At 40.0% G+C, this 27,771-nt stretch overlaps 1 protein-coding gene and 1 long non-coding RNA gene across 3 annotated transcripts; one reads left to right on the forward strand and one right to left on the reverse strand.

Moving 5' to 3' along the window:
- Positions 1–6,548: 6,548 nt before the first annotated feature.
- LOC119862212 (T-cell receptor-associated transmembrane adapter 1) lies at positions 6,549–25,932 on the reverse strand. Of its 2 annotated transcripts, XR_006279854.1 has the most exons (7): positions 25,686–25,932; positions 15,694–15,807; positions 13,829–13,865; positions 12,404–12,462; positions 10,263–10,321; positions 8,496–8,904; positions 6,549–6,685 (listed from the first exon to the last, which is right to left on the reverse strand). XR_006279854.1 is itself a non-coding variant. In XM_038418497.2 (6 exons), the coding sequence occupies exons 2-6, from the start codon at positions 15,803–15,805 to the stop codon at positions 8,656–8,658; spliced, it is 516 nt and encodes a 171-aa protein (XP_038274425.1). In that variant the 5' UTR covers positions 15,806–15,807; positions 25,686–25,932; the 3' UTR covers positions 7,381–8,655. The 2 variants fall into 2 exon arrangements, 1 of the variants encoding a protein (XP_038274425.1); XM_038418497.2 differs by lacking the exon at positions 6,549–6,685 and having other exon boundaries at positions 7,381–8,904.
- On the forward strand, positions 16,503–20,793 carry LOC122459289. The gene is made up of 3 exons (XR_006279865.1): positions 16,503–16,630; positions 18,813–18,870; positions 20,679–20,793. It is a non-coding gene; the product is annotated as an uncharacterized LOC122459289 (long non-coding RNA).
- Positions 25,933–27,771: the final 1,839 nt, after the last annotated feature.

A 27,771-nucleotide genomic window follows, 5' to 3' on the forward strand; every position in this document is an offset into this window, starting at 1 on the left:
TTGGATTTGGCAGTTTTTTATAAAGTTTAATAGATTATATATGTTTTACTAAATTTAGGGCTGTCAAGCGATTAAAAAACTTAATCACATGATTGAAAAAATTAATTGCATTGTTAATAACGGAATACCATTTATTTAAATATTTTTGGATGTTTTCTATATGTTGATTTTCAAACATTTTCAAATATGTTGATTTCAATTACAACACAGTGTACAAAGTGTACACTACTCGATAACAACCCAAAGCAGAGCAGACTGACGCATGTTCATTTTCATCATCTGAGTCAGATGCCACCAGCAGAAGGTTGATTTTCTTTTTTGTGGTTCAGGTTCTGTAGATTCTGCAAAGAAGTGTTGCTCTTTTCAGACTTCTAAAAGCATGCTGCACACCTTGTCCCTCTCAGATTTTGGAAGGCACTTCAGATTCTTAAACCTTGGCTCAAATGCTGTAGCTATCTTTAGAAATCTCACATTAGTACCTTCTTTATGTTTTGTGAAATCTGCAGTGAAAATGTTCTTAAAATGAACAACAGGTGCTGGGTCATCATCCAAGACTGCTATAACAAAATGTATGGCAGAATGCGGGTAACACACAGCAGGAGACGTACAATTCTCCCCCGAGGAGTTCATTCACAAATTTAATTAGCACATTATTTTTTTTAACGAGCGTCATCAGCATGGAATCGTGTCCTCTGAAACGGTGGCTAAAGCATGAAGGGGCATACGAATGGTTAGCATATCTGGCATGTAAATACCTTCCAATGCCAGCTACAAAAGTGCCATGCAAATGGCTGTTCTCACTTTCAGGTGACATTGTAAATAAGAAGTAGGCAGCATTATCTTCCATAAATGTAAACAAACTTGTTTGTCTTAGCAATTGCCTGAACAAGAAATAGGGCTGAGTGGACATGTAGGCTCTGAAGTTTTGCATTGTTTTGTTTTGGAATGCAGTTATGTAACCATAAAATTTACCTTTATAAGTTGTGTTTTCATGATAAAGAGATTGCACTACAGGACTTGTCTGAGGTGAACTGAAAAATTTTTCTTTTATGATTTTTACAGTGCAGATATTTGTAATAAAAATCAAGTGAGCAGTGTACACTTTGTATTCTGTGTCATAATTGAAATCAATATATTTGAAAATATAGAAAACATTCCAAAAAATGTAATAAATTTCAATTGGCATTCTATTGTTTAACAGGTTTCAGAGTAGCAGCCGTGTTAATCTGTATTCACAAAAAGAAAAGGAGTACTTGTGGCACCTTAGAGACTAACTAACATTTATTTGAGCATAAGCTTTGGTGAGCTACAGCTCACTTCATCGGATGCATTCGGTGGAAAATAGAGTGGGGAGATTTATATACACACACAGAGAACATGAAACAATGGGTTTATCATACACACAGTAAGGGGAGTGATCACTTAAGATGAGCTATTACCAGCAGGAAGGGGGGGAGGAGGAAAACCTTTTATGGGCCACCTTGATTATCACCATAAAAGGTTTTCCTCCTCCCCCCTGCTCCTTCCTGCTGGTAATAGCTCATCTTAAGTGATCACTCTCCTTACTGTGTGTATGATAAAACCTGTTGTTTCATGTTCTCTGTGTGTGTATATAAATCTCCCCACTGTATTTTCCACAGAATGCATCCGATGAAGTGAGCTGTAGTTCATGAAAGCTTATGGTCAGATAAATTTATTAGTCTCTAAGCCACAAGTACTCCTTTTCTTATTGTTTAACAGTGCGATTAAAACTGATTAATCATGATTAAGTTTTTTAATCACGATTAACTTTTTTGAGTTAATCGCATGACTTAACTGTGATTAATCGACAGCACTACTAAATATAAACTGGGTGTTGCAATTTCATCGTTCCCAGTCTTACCAATGACAATTTCATCATGGTAATGTAATGTAATAAGGGTCCACATACTCTAAATCACCAAAAAAATAACATGCCAAGTTAGGCCAGTATATATGCAATAACCTATCAGAAGCACCAGAATGTATTCAGGCTCTTATTCTTGGGGAAGATAGAATATATTTTCCAGCTGTTCAACCCTTGTTACAGGAGTGTGTATGACAAATTTGTCTGCCTATTGGATGTTTGGTACTTCAAGGGCAAATGCTGTCCCAGATTTACAGAGCACATCCCTTCAGCTGGTTCACGTTCTGGCTTAACTCCCATTTCTGGGTAATCTTCTTCTGCTCCGTGAAGCAATCTGTCTAGCTGTTGCAAACATTTCAGGTGGTCATTGTGCTGTGGGTTCTGTTTGTTTTGTTTTGTTTTTCATGGTCCCACCTCCAGTTCTTTCTTGGCAGGGAGATTGTTCTAATGTAACTGCTAGTATAACTGCTGCAAGCACAGAGCCGCTTTATTACAGACTTATTTCAGGCCACAGGAGCATGCTTCCGTTGCCTAACAAGTCCTGAGAGGTTTGATGCTGCTTCCTAAAAGTTAGAGGAGTAATTTTAGATGCCCATTAGGTCACATGCACATGCATTCTGTGTCCGCAATGACCCTAACTGACCAATGTTACGCTCCTTAGGAAGGAAAACCCGTGATCCCCATGTATGTGACTTTGTACCGAGGCAATCATCTGGTTGGTTGGTTGCATGTATGTATTACTGTAGTACTTAGGAGCCCCAGTACAAAAAGATGGTCATAGACCAAGAGCTTTCAATCTCGGGGTAAGATGAGAGACTTCTCATCTGTTCTTTGAGAAACCAGAAAACTCTTGTCTAAGGGCAACAACTATCCCCAGCTAACAGTTCAGATACCCAATTCAAATTGACTTAAAAGATAACTTTATTGGGAAAATAATCGAGTGAAAGGTAGGCAAAACCTCTCCTGAATGCAAAACCTCTCTCAGAAAGCATTGCTAGGTTGTCACTAATCTTAGTAGTAGAAAAGGCTCTTGTGCACATAGTTTTAGAAGTCCTTCATCACAATCTCAAGCACTCTTTTTGTTTGTGCCATATTACCTGTCCTGGTGGGTGTAGCAAAGGAACGCAAATCAGTTATAAGATTCCTTTCACTGCGTGGTTTTTTTTTTTTGACTTCATGAACACTGGATTCTTCCTTGGGATGATGTCTGCCTTTTAACAATAAACACAAACAATTCTTTCTTGTATATTGTTTTTGTTGGTTTACGTTTCGTCCCGTTTCAAAAACACATGAATAGTAGGTGATGTGCTCTGGAAATGCTGTTTCCAATGGATCTTTTTAAATAAAATTCTTCCCCACTCAATGATTTCCCAAATCCTCTCCATCCTTGAAATATTGCATGCATAATTTATCTTCTTTTGTTTTAACTGTTCCAGAACATCTTTAAAGTATATTTGAATATGTTCCTTTGGACAGGCCTTGGCTGTTCTAGGGGTAATATTCCCAATACTGGTGATAGAAGGTCAGGTTCATTCCTGCCTAGCAGTATTGTACAATTCTTACTTAGTTAAGATATAGTAGAAGTTACTTAGAGATTGAGATTAAGTACACATATTGCAACCTACTTGTCCAACAGACTAGAAGAATTCTAGAGAAGTGGTCCAGGAAAAACCTCAAGAGGCATTTGAGTTTGATCCTGTATCTGATATTAATTTCTGTAAGTGAGAGATGCTAACAGTTCTCGACTGAGAAATACTGAGAGTAGCGCATAAGAAAGAATTCCACAATTTTTGTTGTCATTTGTTTTTCAATATTTAGTTCTATCCATTATCTAAGAAATGGTGATGTATACAGGGAACTCTATTGATGTGTCAGATGACACTGTTGAAAAACTCATAGACTGATGTGATGTGTATGACATCATTTTGGTTCTACATGGTACTTTTTCTGTCTGGTCTACCAGGTCTTGTCTGAGGGTCTGGCTACGCTTGCAGCTGTAAAGCACTTTGCGTTAAACCAGCCTTCGTAGAGCACAGTAGGGAAAGCGCCACAGTCTGTCCACACTGACAATTTTAAGCGCACTGGTTTGGCCACGTTTGCAGCATTGGGAGTGGTGCATTATGGGCTGCTATCCCAGCATGCAATTGACTGCAGTGTGCTTTTTCAAATGGCGGGTGGGGTGGAGTGTGACAGAAAGTGTGTTGTGTGTATGTGGGGGAGAGTGGGTTTTTGGGGGGCTGAAAGCATGTCAGCATGCTGTCTTGTAAGTTCAGACAGCAACAGCCCCCTTCCTTCCCCCCCGCCTCTCTCTCTCTCACAGCATTCCACAGTAATAGCTTGCTTTGTCTTGGAGCGGCTGTAAGAAATAGTGCTTTCAAAGGGCATATCCGCATTCCTAGGCAAGTTCAAAACAAAGAGAAGAGTGGCCACTTGACTTAAGGGGATGATGGGACATTTCCGGAGGTCAATCAGAGCGCAGTAATGCAACACCTCATTCACACTGATGCCCGGGTGTTTCAGCCAAGACGCAGCAAGCGTTAATCTTCTCGCCGAGGTGGAGTACCAGCAGTGCTCTAGCCGTGAAGTCAGAGCATTCTATGTGCCTTGCCAGTGTGGACGGGTAGTGAGCTAGGGAGCCCGGGACTGCTTTAATGTGCTCTAACTTGCAAGTGTAGCCAATCCCATAGTCATCTTTCCCCTGTTCATTATGGCTTTGTTCTTTTTCCTCTTTGTTTATTTTTCTTTTGACTTTATTCTAATGTAAAGTAGTGAATAAATGTCAAAAATGCTTTTGATATGATGAAGGTGGTTTCAGACTATACTGTATCATTTAAAAAAAATTTTGTCATTAACATAGTAAAATATTTTAAATAATGCAGATGTTTATTCTTAACATTATCCTAATAAATTCACTTTATGTCATTGTAATTATATAACATTTAATCAATAACACCAAAAGTTACATCAGGTCCACTAGGTGATATGTTGCCTAAAGAGCAGGGAAGAATGTTCTCTGCCAGACCGCTTGTTTTTAGGAGGCATTTAGCAACCCCCTAAAACCACTATGGCAAAACAAAAAAAACAAAGGCTATTGCTGGGACAGGTTATGGCTTTCAGGGATGTAGTGCCTAAATGCAACAGGCTTAGTCCAGGTTAAAAAGTGAACCTGAGACCAAAGAGCCAGAGAAATGCTTCATTATATAGATATCTGCAATCTGGGGAGGAAAAAAATCTCTATCTCACAGAGCAACAGTAGAAGTGTCTCAATATATAATTGACATGAACATTATGGTTATTTATCCTAAAATGGAGGCTGTGGTGATAGTGGTAGATAATGTAACTAAAGTGGGCCACTAAAATGATTAGGGGTTTGGAATGGGTCCCACTGAGGGGAGATTAAAGAGGCTAGGACTTTTCAGCTTGGAAAAGGGGAGACTAAAGAGGGATATGATAGAGGTATATAAAATAATGAGTGGTGTGGAGAAAGTGAATAAGGAAAAGTTATTTACTTGTTCCCATAATATAAGAACTAGGGGCTACCAAATGAAATTAATGGGTAGCAGGTTTAAAACAAATAAAATAAAGTTCTTCTTCACTCAGCGCACAGTGGACAACCTGTGGAACTCCTTGCCTGAGGAGGTTGTGAAGTCTAGGACTATAACTGGGTTTAAAGGAGAACTGAATAAATTCATGGAGGTTAAGTCCATTAATGGCTATTAGCCAGGATGGGTAAGGAATGGCTGTTTTTCAGAGGGTGGAGATGGATGGCAGGAGAGATCACTTGATCCTTACCTGTAAGGTTCACTCCCTCTGGGGCACCTGGCATTGGCCACCATTGGTAGACAGGATACTGGTTTGGATGGACCTTTGGTCTGACTCATTGTGGCCATTATGTTCTTAACCATTGCAGTGATCAGCCAGGGAGGGAAAGCTAAGTGTGGGAGAGAATTGCTGATAAGTTCCATCTTCTCTTCTCCCAACAAACCACCAAGGGACAAGTATAAGGAATATTGCAGGCCCTATGTTGGTGTAAATTGTCATAGCTTGACTAAAATCAGTGAAGACTGACAATGCCATAGAGGGAACCAAGTGTACTGACTTGGGCACCAACTCAGTAAAGGACTTTAAGTACATGCCCTTAAGTGAAGCAAGTGCTTAAATCCCACTGATTTGAATGGGCCTTAAGCATAAGTGCTTTGTGGAATTGGGGCTTTGGTAAAGTTCTCTGAACCTTGATTATCAGAAATATGGGATTTTCAGTGTGAGGCAGGGAAGCCAAAGATACAGACCATGCACAGAGTACAAACAGTGTATTACAATGTCACTGGCCCTTTTGAGAGGGAGTGTGGGGTCCAGTGCACCTGGACTGATTACCTGCTGCCTAGTTGTGCTTCAGAGAAGGCACCTGGGCCTTACAAAGGGCTAGACAGCTGCAGGTTGTTAGCAGTTACTCAAAGGTGCTGTAAGGCATAAGAAGGCCCTGGCTAGGCTGTGAATCATTAGGAGGAAGGTAAAAAGAAAAGGAGTACTTGTGGCACCTTAGAGACTAACAAATTTAGAGGAAGATGATGTCTGTCTGTATCTGTGAGTTTTTTCATGAAGTTGATAGATTTCCACTCTATATGGCTAAATTCAGTGCCTTGCATAATGACAGGTTTTGGAAAAGGCTATACCTCAGGCCTCCTGGAAGGCAGGCTGTGCTGTGCTTTGCTTAGCTTAGCTTGGAACTGGAGGTGAATGGTACTGGAAGTCCATAGGGAAGACAGAGCCTTAGGGAGCAGGGACTGGTCCTATAGGAAACTGGGATGAAGAAATTGCAAGTCTGAGTTTTCTTTTGAAAGACTTTCTGCAGGTCTTAATAAACTGGACCCCAGGAGGGGGGAATGTTCTGAATATCTGGCCTGTGTGGACTTTTTAAGGGAGACTGAGTTAAAGGGAAACTAAGGCAGGTCTCAGCAGAGCTATCTAGCCAGCAAGTGGGTACTGTGGGGTAGGAGTGCCCTTTGAAAAAGTGAGAGATAGATAGGGAGTAATGGACCTTGGCCAATCTTTATTTAGATAAAAAGCTTCTTAAATTGTATTAACTTAGAATACTATATTCCTTATTTTGATTCTCTGTATAATATAAACATGTGACAATATGAATGCTTGTCCTGGGGGCTGTTTGCTTGCCTAATTAGTTAGATAAGCCTTACTTTTAATCACCTTGAAGGGGCTTGGTACTAGATCTGTTTGGTGTGTCCGCTTAGTTGAAATACTTATTTTACATCTCACCATTAACAGAGATGCTGTTCAAAACTTTTTTGGCTTGTGGGGCCAAGAGCTTCTTGATATGCAGCTAAATCTTTACTTTGATTCAATCTCACTCTACTATGGTAATTAGGGCAACCAGATTAAGATAGCATTTCTTGTTCTGATGTCCCTGTGTTTAGGTTCAGGTTTACCTCTTTGTAGGGGGCAGGGAGGTATTAGTCCGGGGAATTGGTTTTTTTTTCTAATGCTTCATGTAGTTTCTATTGATTCCTTACTAGCATTATTTCTGCCTCTGCAACATTAGTTGTCTACATCTCACTTATAATGAAATATAGTTTCTAGGAGAGCAAGTTAATTTGTGTGTTGCTTTTAAATAGGACCTTGAGCAATCAAGTTCTTTCTGTTTTTCTTTATGCTTTTCATATGGGAAAAATCTATCCCTTTGCCCTGGCACCCAGATTATAGCAATGGTGTGGTGTTGTTTGCTACTATTACTATTTACATAGCACCCAAAATGTGCCATACATAAAATTAATCTTTGCCCCCAAAGAGCTTTCAAGATAAAATTGTGCTGTACGTTTTAAGTATGACCTATGCATACAGTTACTGAATTGTTTGGGGAGGAAAAAGACTTTTCCTATCTTCCTAAAATAATTTTTAAAGTGACAATTTAAAACCCAGTAAAAATCATTCTGTCCTCCTCAGGAGGCTTATTTTCACAGATCATTTGCCACTTTCTTTTACAGATTGTTGCATAGACAGAGAAAATGTTACTGGTACAGAAGTAGAGATTTGAGATTCTGGTACTGTTCGCCATAGGAAGCTAAGAGTATATTAGAATATCATTACATTTGCTGAATATACAAAGCACTAATTAAATGAACTGAAGCAGTTACATTATTTTCTAATTAACTTTAAATATTACTGCAGGTCACAGTAGGACAGTATTAAATATTGAACAGCAGGACAAATTTTAACTATTAAATATGCCAGTCTTAAAGTGCCTTTGATTTCCCAAACTACTCCTGAAACAACATAGAATAACGGGCAAAATATGCTAGCTTTCTACAGAGGGCCATGTGGCCTATTTTTAGATCCCTTGAAGTAGGATCCATGGACAACTGAAATGAAGAAGTAAGTCCTGCTATAAAGCATGCAGGATAATTGCTAATTTGGGGCCAAATTCTGAGAGGTACTTGGCTCCTGTAACTGCTTTACAAAATAGATAAATATGAAGGTGGCCAGCTCTTCTTTGGGTTGCTTTAAAAATTACCAGTCTGTGTCTAAAATCCTGCTACCTGCTGACCTAAATTAGTCGGCGATTATGCCCAGCAGACAATTTGAATGAATCACTTACCCATTTATACCATTGATCAGTGTTTCATTTACCAAGCTATTCTTCCAAATTCAGGATACTATTTATTCAGTCTCTTTCCCCCAACATAAACAAGTGAAAGAGCTACTTTATCTTGTGTGATCTGTCAGTTGAGTCAGGGGTCCTCTTTAGATGTTTTGTCCTATGTTGCATGAATCAAGCCCAACAGTCTGATAGGGTCATCATGAATGGCTTCCTCTGTGGATTTATTTTCAGCTGCCAGCTGGTCACTGTTGAGATAAATGCTAGTTTGGGAAGCCAGGGTGCTGTTTTTAGATGGCATCTCTTCATTCACTTCTAACAGAGGAGCTTTCTTTTTCCTAGGCTTCCTGCTTTTTTCCTTGATGCTGTGATCGAGGGAGGCATAGCACATCTGAGTTTCAACCTCCACCTGAGAGGAAAATCATTTTTGTTTAGTTTAATCCTTTCCTTAATCACTACACCTTTTAAGACTTTAAGCTTCTTAAGACAACCCACCAGTCTGGAACCTTCAGCATAGTGTTCTTGTGAGACACTTTGGTTTTGAAGGGTGAGGGATGTATTGAATAAGTCTGGTTCTCAAGGGGTCCTTTCTGCCAAGGACCCCTTTGGCATCTGACTATATGTCCTAGACTCCTTTTGTTTCTGGTACTATTGGAACATATCTGCCAATGTGACCTCTCACTCACAGCACGCGTGAGGTCATGCTGTGCAGAGGATGCCATTTTGTTCTCCCCAGGATCAGCTCTAGGCACTAGCAAAGCAAGCACGTGCTTGGGGTGGCATTCCGGCCACCTTTTTTTTCCTTGGGCAGTTGCGCTCTCAGAGCTTGGGGCAGGAAATTTTTTGTTTGGGGCAGCAAAAAACCTAGAGCCAGCCCTGTTCTCCGTGCAGCAAAAATGTCGGAACATTGACAGGAGACAGACCCCTGCATAACCCAGGGGTGTGGGAACCCCACTTTGGGAGCTACTGGTATAAGGCAACCCCAAATTTTTGGGATCAGAGGCATCACTAGATGGTTTTCCAACCCTGTTTCTTCTTCTCCTATTCTGGTATTTAGTAAAGAGTTAACTCAGATGCCAGGTTTTTTGCAGGGTGTGCGAAAACCTACATCGGTTTTGCCTGGGGGGGTAGGGAGGATATGTGGTCTTGGCCACAGGGTGTGGTATTGACTCTGGGCCTTACGTTTTTTGGGTACTTACCTTGTACTGGGCATGTTAGAGGTAATCAAATATAGAACTATATCCCTAATGAATTCATGATTACCATGTTTTTCAGCTTGCAACTTATCTGGCAACTTCTTATTAGCAATTGATAGCAACATTTTTAATTTCAGGCCATTGCTAAATTTACAATAGTGGATAATATCTCTTCCACTTAACCAAAAATTCTGATTTTCTAGTTTTTATTGTAGTATACCAATACTACAGGGCTGAACACTTTACAAAACATTGGTAATCAAAATAGTAAAATGCCTTTAACATGTAATCTTTCATCTGACTAATGGCTGAATTGACAAGTTTGACACAATTGACACATCTGGCTGGTACTTAGCTGCTTGCAATCCTCAGACTTCTTCAATTAAGGCCCTGATGGAGCAAAACACCTACATGCATGCTTAAGTGCTCTGCTGAATTGGTATGTCCATTTTTGTAAGAAGAAGACTGAAGTCTTGGGGTATATTCTGCCATTGGATACATGTGAGGAGCTTTAAGGCAAAGTGCCTTCCTTAATGCAGAAGGCTAAGAGCAAGAATATAAATAAGGATACCTTTACTTCATTAGTGCATCTCCGAGGCTGGGCCTTCATTTGTTCATAGCAACATTCATCTAGAGATTATTAGAAATGAAAATATTTAATAGTGGCTAGAAGATTCTGCCTGTGATTAAAGAGTGAACAGACACCCTATTATAGAACTCAATCCTCGATAACTATATTAGTGGAAGTTCAGGTTCTAAACTATATTCCTTCCCTTACTCTCCAAGCTGCCAGGAAATAAACTCTACCCAGGGATTTCCTAGCTTTTTATTTTCACATTATCATATTATTGGACAGTATATTAGGTTGTCCATCAAAAGTCTTACAATTATGGGACAACTTAAAACATCGACAGACTTGATGGTGTCAGTTGCCATGTGATTTGACAGGTCTTTCAAGCTAAATATAGCTGAGAAGGGACAGTATCTGGGTAAGAGAAATACCCAGAGTCAGGGTTGGAGTAATGGCGGGGTGGGGGCAAAATGACAAGGTTCTATTTCTCGCTTTGCCACTAACTTTCTATGAACTTGTTGGATCATATTAAAGAAGTTCTGTATTAAAATCACAGATGAGTTTGATTCCCCATAGTTTAAATTCCAGGGTATTACTAATTAAAAGGTCTCTTGGTTTTTGGTACCGTTTCCCTCCCTCTATGTGTGAAACTTGCAAGCTGCTAATTGTGTTAGAATGTACTAAGACAGAATCTGTTCTCAAAGCAATTCTTTGTAACAACAACAACTACTTACCCAGAGAGAGACTAAAAGCAATACTCTGTAACAGAAACAGCACCCAGAGACTCCCCGTCCTTTTGTTGTATTCATCTCGCTTTAACAATTGTGATTAAAATAGAGAGAGGATGTATGTGGATGGATGCTTGGTATGGATAATAACTGAATGATCAGGGAGGTGCCAGCCTAAGAATCCAGTGTCCGTCAGCTGAAGAAGGCGTCAAGTGGAAATAACCAGAGGACCCCCGGAGGGCAAACTGGAATCCACCCAACAGCCTCAAGAATGGGAGAACCAAAGAACAAGATAACATCTGGCAGCATGGAGCTGTCGGGAATGTGCCATCTGCTGATTGATTCAGCAACAGCATGATGAAGCAATTCCCATAGACTGGCATAGGAAGAAATTCCTATAAAAATGGACTCTAGAAAGTGAGAACTTTGGGGTCTGATTCTGCAAACCAATTTCCAGGAGCATCATATGAGCATCTGACAAGGCCCTGCTCCCTCCTCATGTCCAGGCCACCTGGCCAGTGGCTTGGCATGAGCAACTCTAAAACTGGTAACTATGATAATAACCTTGCAGAACCTGTGTGTATGTGTGTATATATATATGTGTGTGTGTGTATATATATATATATATATGTGTGTGTGTATATATATGAAATTGAATGGAATGTTATAGCTATAACTAACTGCTTACTATGATTCTTTCTGTATTCACAATAAATGTGTCATTTTGCCTTTTTCCCCTTAAATAAAATCCTGCTGGTTTTTATTTTATTGGTATAACAAACTTGGGCCAAGTTATCTTTTCTCTTCATGCCTCCATTTTATGCCCTGGTAAAATAGAGCAGTTTTGAGGCTGAGGGTGTGAACACAAATTTGCACTGGTTCTAGTTAGACTGGTGCAAACTCCCTTGTGAACACTGTCTTCTTTGAGTCAATTTAAACCTGTTGCCAATCTCTCTCAGGCAAACCACAATAAGCCTAGTTGAACCTGAGATAAGTGTCCACACAGCCTTTTGTACTGGTTTAACATTGCACCTTTAGTTAAACTGGTGCAATTCTGCATGTAGACTAGCCCTTATGTGCTTTTGAGAACTTTTAAATAGCCCTCTTCATTCACATATCTTAATGTCTGGAGAGTAAAATATCAAACTCAGTTTGTGCTAGTCAATCCACTGTCACAGCACTATCCCACATCTAGGTTAATATTATGGGAATTAACACATTTTGGTTTTAAAATGAGCAACTGGAGGTTCGCTGCTTCTTTCCCCTGTAACTGGAACAAGTGCGTATCCATTTTATCAACAAACAGTGCTTCAGAAATTCATGTTTTAGGAGACATTTCATAAAGGATGTTAATCATTCTGTGTCTATTACTGTGTGTTCATTTTAATAATTTCTTAGGATAAGATATCTTACCTAAAATCTCCTGATTGAGGTTGCCATAAACTGGGCATTCTTCAGTATAATCATCATCACTATAATGGGGAATCAGAAATAATTGTAATTCGCTCTGTAATTATGCATTGAAATATCTTCTGCTGCACAGAGTGAACCTGATCCTTTTTTATTTAAATTGCAGTGGTGCCCAGAGGCCCCTAATCAAGGTTAGGAGCCCATTGCACTGAGCACTTTTCATATAGACCTACATATATAGATAATTATTAACAAAAAACAGTACGAGCCTTAGAAGAGATTACAGTTCAAATAGACAAGACAGGTGAAGAGTGGGAGACAACAAGTATTGTTTTACAGCTGGGGAACTGGGGCAAGGAGTCTGGGGAACAGCCAGGAGTTGAACCCAGATCTCTTGAGTCCCAGTCCAGGATCTTAATCATAAGATCATCCTTGTGTCTCGCTTGAGGAATTTAATATGCTTGTAATCAGTTTTGTAAAAACCACACTTAGCCCAAATATTTTCTGACCTTCAAAGCTCTACAAACTGAAGGTGATGAAAGCGTAGAGGAGAGAAGCAGATCTGAAGAAGGAAAAAGAAATCATTGGCAAGTGCAATCCCCAGCTGGCATTATAGAACATCCAGAATCCTCCAGGTCTTGGTGCTCAAGAGCATCCTATCCTCAATGAATGATATAACTTAAAGGCTAGATGTTTTAAAATGGTGTGTGTCCAAAACATGGAAATTGTGCATGCAGGCTTCTGCATGGTGAAAGATGTTTTGTATGACACATTCCTAGCTGTTCAGCTTATTCTGTGCCTGGTCAGAATGAATGAAGTCACGGTATATAGTTTTTCAAAAGGTATTTTTCATTGTTTGAGCAGTAATGGCTGTCTACATGCTAACTTCAGACAAATCAACGGTAGGATATTGTTGGGGTACAGCATTTTTGTATTTGTTTTGGGGTGGAGAAGGGCTTTGTAAAGTCTTCTCTGAAAAACATGAGGTTGGATCATCCAGAGCCAGTTGTTGTGTGTGGTTTTTTTTTTTAAACCTATTCTGTAAAATACAAGTACAAATACTGAGAGATTATGGAATGGTAATTAATCAGAGCAGTTAGCAGTGAGTTTGGAGGGCCCATTTTCATTCTCTCTGAGGCCAAGCAATAATAAATACCCATTTAGCCTGCTATCCCAAACTGATTAACTCTCATGCTTCTCCTATTACTAAGTGAACTCCCTCCAACTGCTTAATAAAGTGAGTGCAATATGTCCCATTACAAGTTGCAGTCTTTCATTCCTTAAGTACCCCTTTTAGCTGTAAAAATGTTTCCACGTAGATCAAACAAGACCTTTCATATGTTCTCTGCCCCATTCCTTCAAATCCAGCCATTGTAACTTAATACTCAAATTATGTCTGATTTTAAAAGGTTAAAATCTTCAACATACCTTGGACTATATTCTTGATAGTCTCTGTACGAGTAATCTGGAAAATATTTTAAAACAAGTAGTTTAAGCAGAAAGAGAATATGAATTGTGTAATTGTTGAACAGTTCCATTTGCTGTCTTTATGGCTTTGTTCTTAACAGAATTGTATTGTGTGACTCGTGGAGAGAAATGTGAGTCTAAGAATGGCTCAGTAGCAGTGTTCATGCTGTTTGTGTGAGATTGAAAGCTGTAGGCTCTCAGATTCAGATTGAGGATTTTTTTAAAAAAAATTTTCTCAGGAGTATCTAGATTTAAATTGTGACTAACACAGTTTATTAGTATTCTGTGTATTGCACTAATACCTATAGGCCCCTATTATGTCCCCATTTTGCTAAGTACTATATTTACACCCACCATAAAAAGACGGTCACTGTGCCCAAAGAATTTACAGTGTAAACTTATGATGCACTGCACGAGGTAGAGAGAAACTGGATGAGGTAGAACAAGGAAACAATGAAAGAATGCTGTGTGAGTAAGCAGTAGCCGGGGTAGGCTCACCTCCTTTTCCTCTTCATTTGGTTTTACAATCGTTACTACTGATGTCCCGGTAAGGGGGTGTACCTACTGTTACACAAATAGGGAAAGTGAAGCAGAGTCCCAGGTCACAAAGCGGTTAATTGTTGGAGCTGGGTTTAGAATTCAGGAATTCATGGCTTTCAGTTCTGTATTCTAGCCTCCAGAATGTGCTTCTCAGAAAATCTTCCATCTCATTGCTCCCCTGCTTAGTTTTGGAAATTTCATTTTCATCATAAAAATATTTTGCCTTGTAGCTCATTAAATAGGTGTCACCTTAGCATCTCTCAGCCAAACAGTTTTCCTTGTGCACTACAAGTGCCAGTTGTATACGTAGGACTTCTTTAGGCACAATTTGTATACCTGTGTGCTAGTATAGTTAAAGTGATATAAACTCCTCTTTAGTAGGGACACAGTTATAACTAACTCTAGAGGTGGTTATATCAGTACAGCTTACTACCATGTAGGAAGGGGAATAAGCTATCCCAGTACAAGGTATCTTTATACTGGTGTAACTACACCCAGTCTAGGGGTTGTACTGGTATAGCTTCAGTTTGTGTAAAAAAAAAAAAAATCATCCCCCCATTAAAAATAATTATACCAATGTAAAATCTGTGTGTAGACCAGACCAATAGTCATGGGCTAACATCCATGAAGCAAAATAAGTCCCCTCTTTGTCAGCAATAGGATGGCTTGATAGCTACCTTGGTGCGCGCATACATTCATGCACACGCATACACAACCCCAACCTCTGTTTCTCCCCTCTCCCTTGGAGCAGAGCTAAATTCCTAATGAAGAAAAAATAGAATTTGGATGAAATCTGAAATTCAAATAAGCATCCCTAAATTCAGGGGGGAGAAAATATTGCCACCTATTCATAGCTTGTATTAATGTGTACTTCAAGTGCTGTTGTGTCTGAAATTCAGGTAGCTAAAACTTACAGATGAGGGAAGTTGTCTACATGAAAAATGTTGAAAACGTTATCTGAATTAAATTCTGTCCCTTGCTCATGTCTGGCTGGCTCGTTTGGGGAGAGTAGGTTGGGGGATTGTTTTTAGCTTTTTTTTTTTTTTTAATTGAGTCATACTGATGTTTTGAAAACTTTTGTTTTTAGTTGTCATACCATGTGACATCAGATATCCATGCCTTGCAAGTTAAAAATGCATTAGTACTAGAATAAATTTTTAGGAAAATTTTTAAAACATTCAGTCTACTTGCCAGAAAATTCCCGGTGGTGATGAATTTGTTTGTAGTCTCTCTCAAATACTCAAACACAATATTTTGCGGGCGCATGCACGCACGTCATTTCTTACCTTTTTGCTTGTTTGCTATGCAGTATGAAATATTTATGACCAGCGAAACAACCAGAGCCATAGTCATAAAGGCTAGAAGTCCCCAGATTGAAAAGTGGCATGCAAACTCCATTTCTGTAACAGAAAGCAAATCCCTGCATATTACATGGGTTGGTGAGCCAAATGCTGAAGTTATAGACAAGCTTTTATATGAAAGTAATTCTGGAATAAGTGTGTCCACACATGGAGTTAATGAGGAATAGTTAATCTGCATTCAATTCACACTGTATTCCAGATTGAGTGCCCTATTCCAAACTAGTTTAAACTAATTCTAGAATATGAGCATTCACACATAGAGTTAATTAGAAATAGGTGTTCTAGAATAACGCCCTTAGTAGGCAAAGCCTTATTCTCTATTCAGGCAAAACTATTGGCTTCAGTGGGAGTTTACCTCCTTAGGCAAGGCTAAGGACTTCGTTATTTGGCTGTATATTGGGACTTTTTTTTTCTTCATATTTTCTGCTCCTTTTCCACATCTCCTTTCCTGTGAAAAATATATTGACCCTGTTTCTCTCTCTTCCCCTATCAAAAACTGCCATTTTCTGACCAGCTGGGCTATTGGAGGGAAGTCTTTTTACCCTGGCAACAAGATAGGGGAGAGAAGCTGAGGACCCAGCGTTGTAAGAATATAAGCAGCTGGGAGTCCATGGACCTCCAAAGGGTTTCAGAGGCAGATCTTAGCAACAGCAATAGCTTCAGAGGAACCCTAAAGTAATAGCCAGCCAGTGTTAATTGTGCATATAGTGGGGGGGATTTGGGGGCAACTTGGGGTCCCTCCATCCCATGTCATCCTCTCCTTGGTGCCCAAGGCAGGACCCCCCCTCACTAAATGCCTTCCTCATTTTTCACAGTGGTTTCTCTTGTGATGCTCATCCAAATTCTCCACCATCAAGCCTGGGTGAGCAGACCATAGTGTGTTTGCAACCTCCTGCTCTGACGTAGCCAAAAACTGGGCAGAGTGTCATGCATCTGATTACTTTTATCGGCCAAGTAATGGGGAAACTATTCCCAGAGAGAAATACTCAACTGTATGAGTAGAGACAACCTGAATCTACATCTGCTTCTCTGTAGGTTCTAGTGTCTCTCATCATGGCAGTATCTGAGCACTTGAAACAGATCCCATGGAAGTGCGGGGGTGTTAAAGCACTTAAACTCCAGTAATCTGCAAGAAAGGGCTGAGCTGGAACAGGGGCCAATAGGGGCCACTGGGGAGGTGGGTGGCAACTGGAGTGAAAGTTGATCAGCAGGTCTGATCTGACCCTTAATGTCATTCTCATGTGATGTCCTTGAACTTCCTTTGCCTTTTATTTATTTATATATATATATATATATATATATATATATAAATAAAATAAAGGTCTAAAGGGGGAAAATTGTTTTCCTTGCAGGAAGGGCCAGGGCTTTCACTGCTGTTGAGAAGACACAGCTCAGCTCATTAGCTGCTGCTCAGCTCGTTAGCTGCTGCTCAGCTGGAGCATTGCTCCCTCTGGTTGCAGCACTTTTTATTCCCTAATGATGTACATACTGCAAGAGCTGCTTTTTATTTAAAAAAAAAAAAAAAAGTCCAAGCAGCGGTTGCTTCCGTGCAAAATGTCCTTTTCATAAGGTCCAAGCCACTGGTCATTAAAATAAATGGAAAAATCCCAAATGACTTGTAAGGGCATTGGATCACACTCTTAGAATTCAATTTTGCTACCATTGAGGCCAATGACAAAGCTTCCATTTATTTCAGTGGGAGCAATGTAAGGCTCACAATTATTGCCCTGTTTTACCCATCACTTTCACAGATCTTGGGAGACAGGCCAGTCCTTGCTTACAGACAGCCCCCCAATCTGAAGCAAATACTCACCAGCAACCACACACCACACAACAGAAACTAACCCAGGAACCTATCCTTGCAACAAAGCCCGTTGCCAACTCTGCCCACATATCTATTCAGGGGACACCATCATAGGGCCTAATCACATCAGCCACACTATCAGAGGCTCGTTCACCTGCGCATCTACCAATGTGATATATGCCAGCAATGCCCCTCTGCCATGTACATTGGTCAAACTGGACAGTCTCTACGTAAAAGAATAAATGGACACAAATCAGACATCAAGAATTATAACATTCAAAAACCAGTTGGAGAACACTTCAATCTCTCCGGTCACTCGATTACAGACCTTAGGGTGGCTATTCTTCAACAAAAAAACTTCAAAAACAGACTCCAACGAGAGACTGCTGAATTGGAATTAATTTGCAAACTGGATACAATTAATTTAGGCTTGAATAGAGACTGGGAATGGATGAGTCATTACCCAAAGTAAAACTATTTTCCCATGTTATTTCTCCCCCCCAACCCACCCCCCACTGTTCCTCAGATATTCTTGTTAACTGCTGGAAATAGCCTACCTTGCTTGTCACCATGAAAGGTTTTCCTCCTTCCCCCACCCCCCGCTGCTGGTGATGGCTTATCTTAAGTGATCACTCTCCTTACAGTGTGTATGATAAACCCATTGTTTCATGTTCTCTTTGTATATCAATCTCCCCTCTGTATTTTCCACCAAATGCATCCGATGAAGTGAGCTGTAGCTCACGAAAGCTTATGCTCAAATAAATTTGTTAGTCTCTAAGGTGCCACAAGTACTCCTTTTCTTTTTGCGAATTATTGCCCTGTGTTTGTACAGAACAACTGCTCAGCAGCCGGAGCTAGAAATGTACCAGAAGAGCCAGGAGATGGGACTTTGTAGTAAAATTGCTCCCATCACGAATTGCACAGGTCTCTGGTCTCAGATTCCTTTCCCCACAAATCCCTCTTCTTTGTAGAATTGCTTTAACCATAATTTTCTCTCTGAAAGAATGTTGTTGGTTGTTGCACACTATCCATCCACAGCCATTTTTTGAAGCATTTTTAACTAAGTCATCGAATTTCCATTCCCTTGCCTTTTTTTTTTATAGCCTTTTCAACTTCACCCCCTTGGTATTCGTTTGTATAGTAGTATGATGAATTTATCTGTAGAGCACCAACAATGTATTTCTTATTGTGTCCTGTTGACCTCAGTCACTGCAGCTCGGATCTTGCCTCTGGTTTTTAGGGTGATTTGACTGGACGCAACAAGGAGGTCCAACAACTTTTCAGAATACAGTGGCACAGTGAGTGTATGGCATAGCCTCTCTTAGAACTCCCTGCTTCCCAGCTCTTTGCTGAAACCACTAGCTGACAGGGCTGCTTCTTCATTGACAGCCATCTGACTTGTAATCAACTTGATACCCAGGCTGCAAGTAGTTCTCTCATCTAAGGGTTAAGGCCCTGATACTACAAAGAGAATGGCATACTGGGACCTTTCTGTCTTTCCTGAGTCCCAGGGAAGTCAATGGGGCTTCACAGGTACAGAGATCTGCCAGAAACAGGGGCTAAGTGGGGTTACTTAGTCATAGAATCATAAAAGATTAGGGTTAGAAGAGTCCTCGGGAAGTCATCTAGTCCAACCCCCTGCTCAAAGCAGGACCAATCCCCAACTAAATCACAATCCTTAAAAACCTCTAAGGATGGAGATTCCGTCACCTCCCTAGGTAACTCATTCCAGTGCTTCACCACCCTCCTAGTCAAATAGTGTTTCTTAATATCCAACCTAGATCTCCCCCACTGCAACTTGAGACCATTGATCCTTGTTCTGTCATCTGCCACCACTGAGAACAGCCGAGCTCCATCCTCTTTGGAACCCCCTTCAGGTAGTTGGAGGCTGCTATCAAATCCCCCCTCAGTCTTCTCTTCTGCAGACTAAACAAGCCCAGTTCCCTCAGCTTCTCCTCGTAAGTCATGTGCCCCAGCCCCTGATCATTTTCATTGCCCTCCGCTGGACTCTCTCCAATTTGTCCACACTCTTTCTGTAGTGGGAGGCCCAAAACTGGACTCAATACTCCAGGTGTGGCCTCACCAGTGCCGAATAGAGGGGAACAATCACTTCCCTCAATCTGCTGGCAATGCTCCTACTAATGCAGCCCAATATGCCGTTAGCCTTCTTGGCAACAAGGGAACACTGCTGACTTTCATCCAGCTTCTCATCCACTGTAATCCCCAGGTCCTTTCCTGCAGAACTGCTGCTTAGCCAGTTGGTCCCCAGCCTGTAGCAGTGCATGAGATTCTTTTGTCCTAAGTGTAGGACTATGTACTTATCCTTGTTTAACCTCGTCAGATTTCTTTTGGCTCAATCCTCCAAATTGTCTAGGTCACTCTGGACCCTATCCCTACCCTCCAGCGTATCTACTTCTCCCCACAGCTTAGTGTCATCCGCAAACTTGCTGAGAATGAAATCCATCCCATCATCCAGATCCTTAACGAAGATGTTGAACAAAACCAGCCCCAGGACCTACTCCTGGGGTACTCCGCTTGATACCAGCTGCCAACTGGACATCGAGCTGTTCATCACTACCCATTGAGCCCGACTATCTAGCCAGCTTTCTATTTACTTTATAGTCTATTCATCCAATCCATACTTTTTTAACTTCTTGGCAAAAATACTGTGCGAGACCATATCAAAAGCTTTGCTAAAGTCAAGATATATCGCATCCACTACTTTCCCCATATCCACAGAGCCAGTTATCTCTCATAGAAGGCAATCAGGTTGGTCAGGCATGACTTGCCCTTGGTGAATCCATGTTGACTGTTCCTGATCACCTCCAAGTGCTTCCAAAATGGATTCCTTGAGGACCTGCTCCATGATTTTTTCAGGGACTGAAGTGAGGCTGTAGTTCCTTGGGTTCAATAATGTGTGGAACATTCTGAGCACTATAACCACATTGCTCCCTATGATTCAATCAATATCTCTCTAATGCTAGCATTCTCTCACATGGGTCATGAAACCTTCTTAGTGCATTTTCTTAAATATTAAGAAAAATATATTTTCTTGGCAAGTGTAGTGCTGGTTTCAAAAAGCCCTAATTTTTTCTCCTTCTCCCAGAAGACACGCTGCTGCAGTCCGATCACAGCCGTTACCACCTGTGAGACTTCTCCCATTATTTTGCAGTGGATCTGAGACATCCTTCAGGCCTCTGCTTTGAGACCACAGTTCTGCCTGCCTAAGATATTTCTAGACTCTCCTTCACTATGCTGTCTTAACACCAGTAACACCTTGTATGTTTACAAGTGCCTGCTGTTTGAGGATCATGAATGCTTGTAACTGGCTTTAAGAACTTAGACTTTATATCTCTCTGAAATATGTATGCATTACTCCCCTTTCTTCCCCAGGAGGAAATGAGGAACAAAGGGATCTCCTCTTAGGGGAGATTTTCAGGAGATCCAAAGTCCTTTGCATTACCTGGAAATCTCCCCCAAACTTGCCCAGGGTCACATAAGAAGTCTTTTGGAAGAGCCAGGAACTGAACTCTGATCACCTGAGTCACAGTCCAGTACCTTAATCCCAAAACCATCGTTCCTTGTGTTGCTTTCTCACTCCTTCTGAAGATATTTATTACCCTTCTCCCCTCCCCAACCTCTTTTGCTTTTCATTTTCTCCACTTTCATTTTATTGCCAGGCATGGGGGAGAGAAGGAAATGATGTGGCCTGTGAGGGAGGAAAGTATAAGGAGCTGTAATGGAAACTAGTAGCATAAAAATGTCACTTCTGCCTTCACTGGATTAGAAAGTTTTGTAGAAGAGTCTCCCAAAAAGTGAGTTTTTAAGGTGGCTTGCAAATAAAAAATAGCTGAGATGGTGCCCCTTTCTGAAGTAGAGAGAGCCTGAAATTTAAAACAAAAATCCAGTTTGTCCTTTTACTTAAGGAATATTGTGAATTTTAATCCTCTCTGATTTTGCTGGAGCAGGAATAGCAGTATGAGGTGTGAACTGAGAGCTCTCAGCCCCTAACTGAAGGAGAGGCATCAGGAGAGGCATTTCCAGTAGGGATAAGGAGGTTTTAGTACCGTTATACAAGGCACTGGTGAGACCTCACCTAGAATACTGTGTGCAGTTCTGGTCTCCCATGTTTAAAAAGGATGAATTCAAACTGGAGCAGGTACAGAGAAGGGCTACTAGGATGATCCGAGGAATGGAAAACTTGTCTTATGAAAGGAGACTTAAGGAGCTTGGCTTGTTTAGCCTAACTAAAAGAAGGTTGAGGGGAGATATGATTGCTCTCTATAAATATATCAGAGGGATAAATACAGGCGAGGCAGAGGAATTATTTAAGCTCAGCACCAATGTGGACACAAGAACAAATGGGTATAAACTGGCCACCAGGAAGTTTAGACTTGAAATTAGACAAAGGTTTCTAACCATCAGAGGAGTGAAGTTTTGGAATAGCCTTCCAAGGGAAGCAGTGGGGGCAAAAGATCTATCTGGTTTTAAAATTCTACTTGATAAGTTTATGGAGGAGATGGTATGATGGGATAACGTGATTTTGGTAAGTAATTGATCTTTAAATATTCAGGGTAAATAGTACTAATCCCCTGAGATGGGATATTAGATGGATGGGATCTGAGTTACCCAGGAAAGAATTTTCTGTAGTATGTGGCTGGTGAATCTTGCCCATATGCTCAGGGTTTAGCTGATTGCCATATTTGGGGTTGGGAAGGAATTTTCCTCCAGGGCAGATTGGAGAGGCCCTGGAGGTTTTTCGCCTTCCTCTGTAGTATGGGGCATGGTTGACTTGAGGGAGGCTTCTCTGCTCCTTGAAGTCTTTGACCATGATTTAAGGACTTCAATAGCTCAGACATGGGTGAGGTTTTTCATAGGAGTGGGTGGGTGAGATTCTGTGGCCTGCGCTGTACAGGAGGTCGGACTAAATGATCAGAATGGTCCCGTCTGACCTTAGTATCTATGAATCTAAAACTGAAGAGGCGGGGGTTACTGAACCTCTAAAATGAGCAGTTCTCCCAGCAGTTTTGGGGGCATTTAATTTAATTTGGCATTAATAACTAACCAATGTTTCAGTGTAGATAAAACTCACTTCTCCGTTAATCAGGTTTAACTTCCTTGGTATTTTAAGATGTCACAAGCCTCCTATGTCTTTAGAATCTCCTAGCAAAACCAGGAGATGCAAGATCTGAATTTCTAATGTAAAAAGACAACCAGACAATTAAAAACAAACAAACCCCACAACTATACAAGTGCATAGGGATTTTTTTGTTTTTGTTTTTTTTTAACTTCATTATGAAATATTTCAAAGGGCTGCAAGGAGGCACATGCCCAGTTGAGCTTTTTCCTCAGAAGGTCACTTTTTACATTTAAAATTATTTTCCAAAGGCCCCATTCAAACATTCTTTTATTGGCTTTTATTTAAGTTGAAAATATGAATACACACACACATCCCATTTCTGTTCTGAATCTTTAATCGTTCTTACATAAGTGAACACATATTTGATCTGCTTGTCAGCCAACATTTTTCTTATTTCATGAACAATGAGTCTTAAAATATCCATAAAGCCCTAAGAATGCCTCTCTGTGTGGCCGACCCTTTTAAATGTAAATTTCAAGCTAATTTCACTATCTAAACAGAAAGTGAGCAAAATCTTGTATTTTCATATTCCTAGCTTTATAGATATGTTCCCCTTCTCTTTTCCATCTGTTCCTTTATCCACCTGCATGCTTGCAATAGACTCCTACCCGTATTTACTATGCTAAATGAATTATTTCAATAACTATAACTTTGGCGGCAGTGGTGGGGAAACCCAATAGCTCTGCACAGAAAAGAATGTCCCTGCAGATAATTGAAGTGCACGCTTTCTCTACGTGCTAGCAGGTGTAACCTGCAAAAACTGACCTGCTGTGCAAAAGATGTCCAAAAAATAAAACCGAGGGGGACCAAAAAAAGGGAGAAAAATGGAAAGAAAAGTCAGAATATTTGCTCTCATCATCATTTGGATTTCTCTAATTTTAATTCTCATCCACATAATCTGCTGTTATATTGCAAAAACAATACATTTTGTGTAGGCGAGAGAGATTGTTTTTAAAGATCTTTATCACCACATTTGGTTGCATTCTCTCCATTTATATGTAAATAAGTGTGATCAAACTGACCCTCTTTTAAAAAACAAAAACTCATTTGTTTCAATTTTTGTCTTGTTTTTTTAAAATAATGCTTCAAAACAAAGAAGATCTGTAGGAATAATAACAGTAGCTTGATTATAATAAATCTGCAATTTCATCAAGGGCTTCTAGGATCATTTTCAGACTCTGACAAAGAAACATAAAGGGCTAGATTTCAATAATTTACTTGCTCTCAAGAGCAGCTTGCTCCAGGTACAAATCTTATCAAAGTCAATTTGGCTGCTTTTGGAGCAACATGCTCCTCTGTGTGTGAGAAAGAGGGTCACAATTCGGCCCAAAGAGCTTCATAAAACAACTCATGAGCACCAGGAATTCTAGTTTAAGTTTTTGTACCTTTTGAGGGGATATATTTAATACATTACATGGTTGTATATTAAAAACATTTTGCATTTGGGTCGCTTCTGAATTTATGCCACTTCTTGTGCTACTCTATTTATTGTTTTCCCCCAGCCAAGGGATGAATGGTTTGCAAACAAAGGGTCAAATTGAGAGGTGAGAGTAAATGAAACAAATACCTTCCTCCAGTCCATTTAGCTTATAAATTTCAACAACTGGAATGCCTGTGCCCCTTTTTGGGGGGGAGGGGCTGCTGATCTTCAGGGCAGAGTCTGCCCTTGGTTTTAGCATATTGTACATTGCTTTGTACATTAATAGTAGTGCTAATAAAATGTTTGTAGTGTAAAAATAAAATTAGTGTAGTGCTAATAAAATATTTTCCTTGCAATGCAATTGCTTTTTACCCTTTTCTAATTTCCTTCTTCAGACATCTTGTGAATATCTTGTCCTGTTTGCAGAGGACTCTGCTAGAATTGCAATCAAAAATCCATTGTCTGAACTCCTGTTCGTCAGCTCTGATATAATCTGAAAGGGAGGGGGGGCACAGCAAGGCTTCTCTTATCAAATTAATTGGGTACTGGTGAAAGATGATGAACTGACTGCTTTTGGGGGCAATCAATTATTTATTTGTCCTCTGAATAGCCTGGGCTGCTGCAGTGCCAAGTTCCCCCACATTGCTCCTGTACCTGACTTCGAGAAGCCATCAATAAGCAGGGTCAGACAGTTCATTCTCTGTTCAGTTCTTTCAGCTGAGACTGCTATGAAGTCAGTATAGAAGCAATGTGGGGGAGCTTGTCATTGCAGCAGCCCAAGCTATAGCTATTCAGAGGATAATAAATGATTGCCCCCAAAGGGGTCAGTTCACCACCTCCCAATTAATCCTGATTTCTCATGGAGACGGACATCTGTCCGCTTGGAACTGGATTCGCCACATCCTCTAACACCTTGTATCACAGAGGGAAATGTATTGCATTACTTTTGGACACTACCAACATGATCCAGATTTTAAGGGGTGATTTGAAGGATAAAAGGCGGTGGATTTGTCGCTTCCATTGGCCCTTCTGCTTCTCTGTGCAGACTAAATTCTGACTTTTGTCTATGGAAAGAAAATATTCTTTCCAATTAAACAGTAAGATAATGTTCTGTAGTAATGACCCTTACCCAAAAATCCATTAAGTGACTGAATGTTAAATTAACATTAATAAAGCTTCCTCAGCTGTAAACTTTAAAGACAGGATTGATTCCCTGGAAAGGAGTCCTTAACCTGAAGTTAATTAGAGCATGGCTAATTGCATTTTAAGATATAAACTTCATACTTGAGAAGGGAAAAAGCACACAGTAAAATCAGATTCCCCCTGTGCAGGCAAAAATTTTAAGCCTAAAAATGATGCTCCTGTTTCTTCTTTAAAAAATCTTCATGCACTTTGGCCCACTTAGCTGGAGATTAACTAAGATTTATGATGACTTATTTTTAATATTCAACCTTTGAGTCTCTAAGCAATGTACGCAGGAGATATGTAATCTATTTAAACACTTTTTCTGTACAATACACCCAGAAACAAGAGATTAGGAAGAAAAGACATACCTGTTCATATATTGCTGTTTTGTAGAAAATCCTTCCCTTTATCTCAAACAATTTGGTTTTAAAACGTTGGCAGATGCTGATGTGCTGTTCTGCTCTGGCCTTGCAATTTGAGTATGTACCTGAAGACTTCTATTCGATCTTAAGTCTTAACATCTGTTCCTTGCACACTTATGAACAGGAAATGTGGTGGAGGCAGCTTATACTTCGTATCAAATTGGCGATCTCCTGCATTGTTTTCCTCAAAAAGAAGTGAAAACATACATGTGTGATTGTCTGTATTTGGTATTATCTATCTGTCCTGCCACATACAAAGCATGAGACTGTGAGACTTAAAATTCTCATGTGATGAGCCGGATTCTGCAATCTACTCATATTAAGCAGTACTTGCATGAATAATTCCATTAAATTCAATGGTGTGGTTTGTATGCTTGAGTGAGAAACAAGGCCGATGCCCAAGTGTATTCAATCACCTCAATAGTATGATTGCAGCACAGTCATGTATGCTGTGGAGTGACATCCTAATAAAATGGATATATATCCTTCGGAAGCCAGATTCTAACTCTGTTCAGTTTTGTGGGGAAACTGGATGTGTATGAATGATCCCAGAGTACTGTTGAATTCAGGCCTGCCCGTGGTTCCACACAGCAAATAAGGTACAACATTTTAAGTTAGGGAAATTAATCACTGGAATGTCTTATTTAGGATTGTGGTGGGTTCTTTGTCACTTGAAGGCTTTTAATCGAGTTTGGATGTCTTTTTTTAAAAGATACTCTAGCTCAACCAGAATTTACAGGCTTGTTGTAGAAATCACTAAGTGAAATTCTACGATCTGTGTTATGCAGGAGGTCAAACTAGAAAACCATAGCATGACCCTCAGCACACCTTAAAGTCTGTTATCTAGGTTCTTGCAATATGCAGATTTACAAGTATAATGAGCACAAGACCTGGAGCAGAGGCCAGGTCATAGTGTGCTGTATCTTTACATTTTTGTGGAATCTGCCTGGTGGTCAGATACTGAAGCTATTTTGTTCTTAGAGCAGCTATAGCTTGTTGTCGAGGAGATGCGCCCACTGTGCGCATTCATGGAGACGAGCCTTTTATTTTTGTTTTCCTCAGACTAAAATGCCTTATTTTAGGTTAAACCTAAATATACTTTGTTTTTGCATTTAAAAAAAAATCATTTTGACTATATATTTTTTTATGAATAAACTTAAGTAAAATGATCCTGCTGGTCTCTGCAGGCTATAAGAGTTGTAATTTCATGTATGCTTTATATTTTTATGTGGAATTTTTTATGGAATTTTTATATTTTTTTTATGGAATCATGCTGATTCCAGTCCCAGTGGAAAATACACTGTAGGAGGAAAATATCCTGCTGTTTTCCATGCCTCTCCTACTCAAACTATTCCTTAAGGATAATATTTATATATTAATTTCCTAGATCAATAATTAGAAAATGCATTTATGACACCCGTATCTTATCTAGGGATGAGTGAGTAAACAACCTAGTTCTGATAACATAAGACTATCCAACTATTTTGCCTCAAAGCCAAATGGAATCTGTGATTATCCAAGGTTGATAGACCTCTAGGTTTCCTAAATTAGGAACAATTAAGGGTAAAAATACTGAAAACAGTAAATGTTTTTTATACTTCATTACAAACATGAAAATAGGCTCATTTGATAAATGTTTGTATGAAAAAGGCTCCATTTCTGAGTGAAAGGTAGCTTTTTGACCTTTACCAAGCTATTATATTTGAGATTTGAAATATGTGATGTGAATTTTTTGATCCAAAAATAGTCATTATATCAAACTTTGTTGAACGTGAAAAGACAAAATGGGGCTCAGTCCCCCTACTTGCTGTATACCCTTGCCCAGATTCACCAAAGCACTTCGACACATCCCGCAGGGAAACAGTCCTATTGACTTCCGTGGAGCTATTCACATGCTTAACGTTAATCATGTTCTGTTAGGAGGAGTTGACCTTTTAAAGGGGTTGGGACTCAGCTCCACCTTTGCATGCTTAGCCCACTCACCAAGTGAAGGCATGAGTCCAGGTGTGGGAAATGCTGAGTATCAGATGTT

The sequence above is a fragment of the Dermochelys coriacea genome, chromosome 1 (genome assembly GCF_009764565.3).
Source record: "Dermochelys coriacea isolate rDerCor1 chromosome 1, rDerCor1.pri.v4, whole genome shotgun sequence".
Lineage (NCBI taxonomy): Eukaryota > Metazoa > Chordata > Testudines > Dermochelyidae > Dermochelys > Dermochelys coriacea.

Coding starts and splice junctions, on each gene's coding strand:
- LOC119862212 (XM_038418497.2), bottom strand. CDS start 15,805: ATGGAGTTTGCATGCCACTTTTCAATCTGGGGACTTCTAGCCTTTATG. Junction 13,866..15,693: donor CATAGCAAACAAGCAAAAAG/GTAAGAAATGAC, acceptor AATATTTTCCAG/ATTACTCGTACAGAGACTAT. Junction 8,905..10,262: donor GATGCACTAATGAAGTAAAG/GTATCCTTATTT, acceptor TTTTCCTCTCAG/GTGGAGGTTGAAACTCAGAT.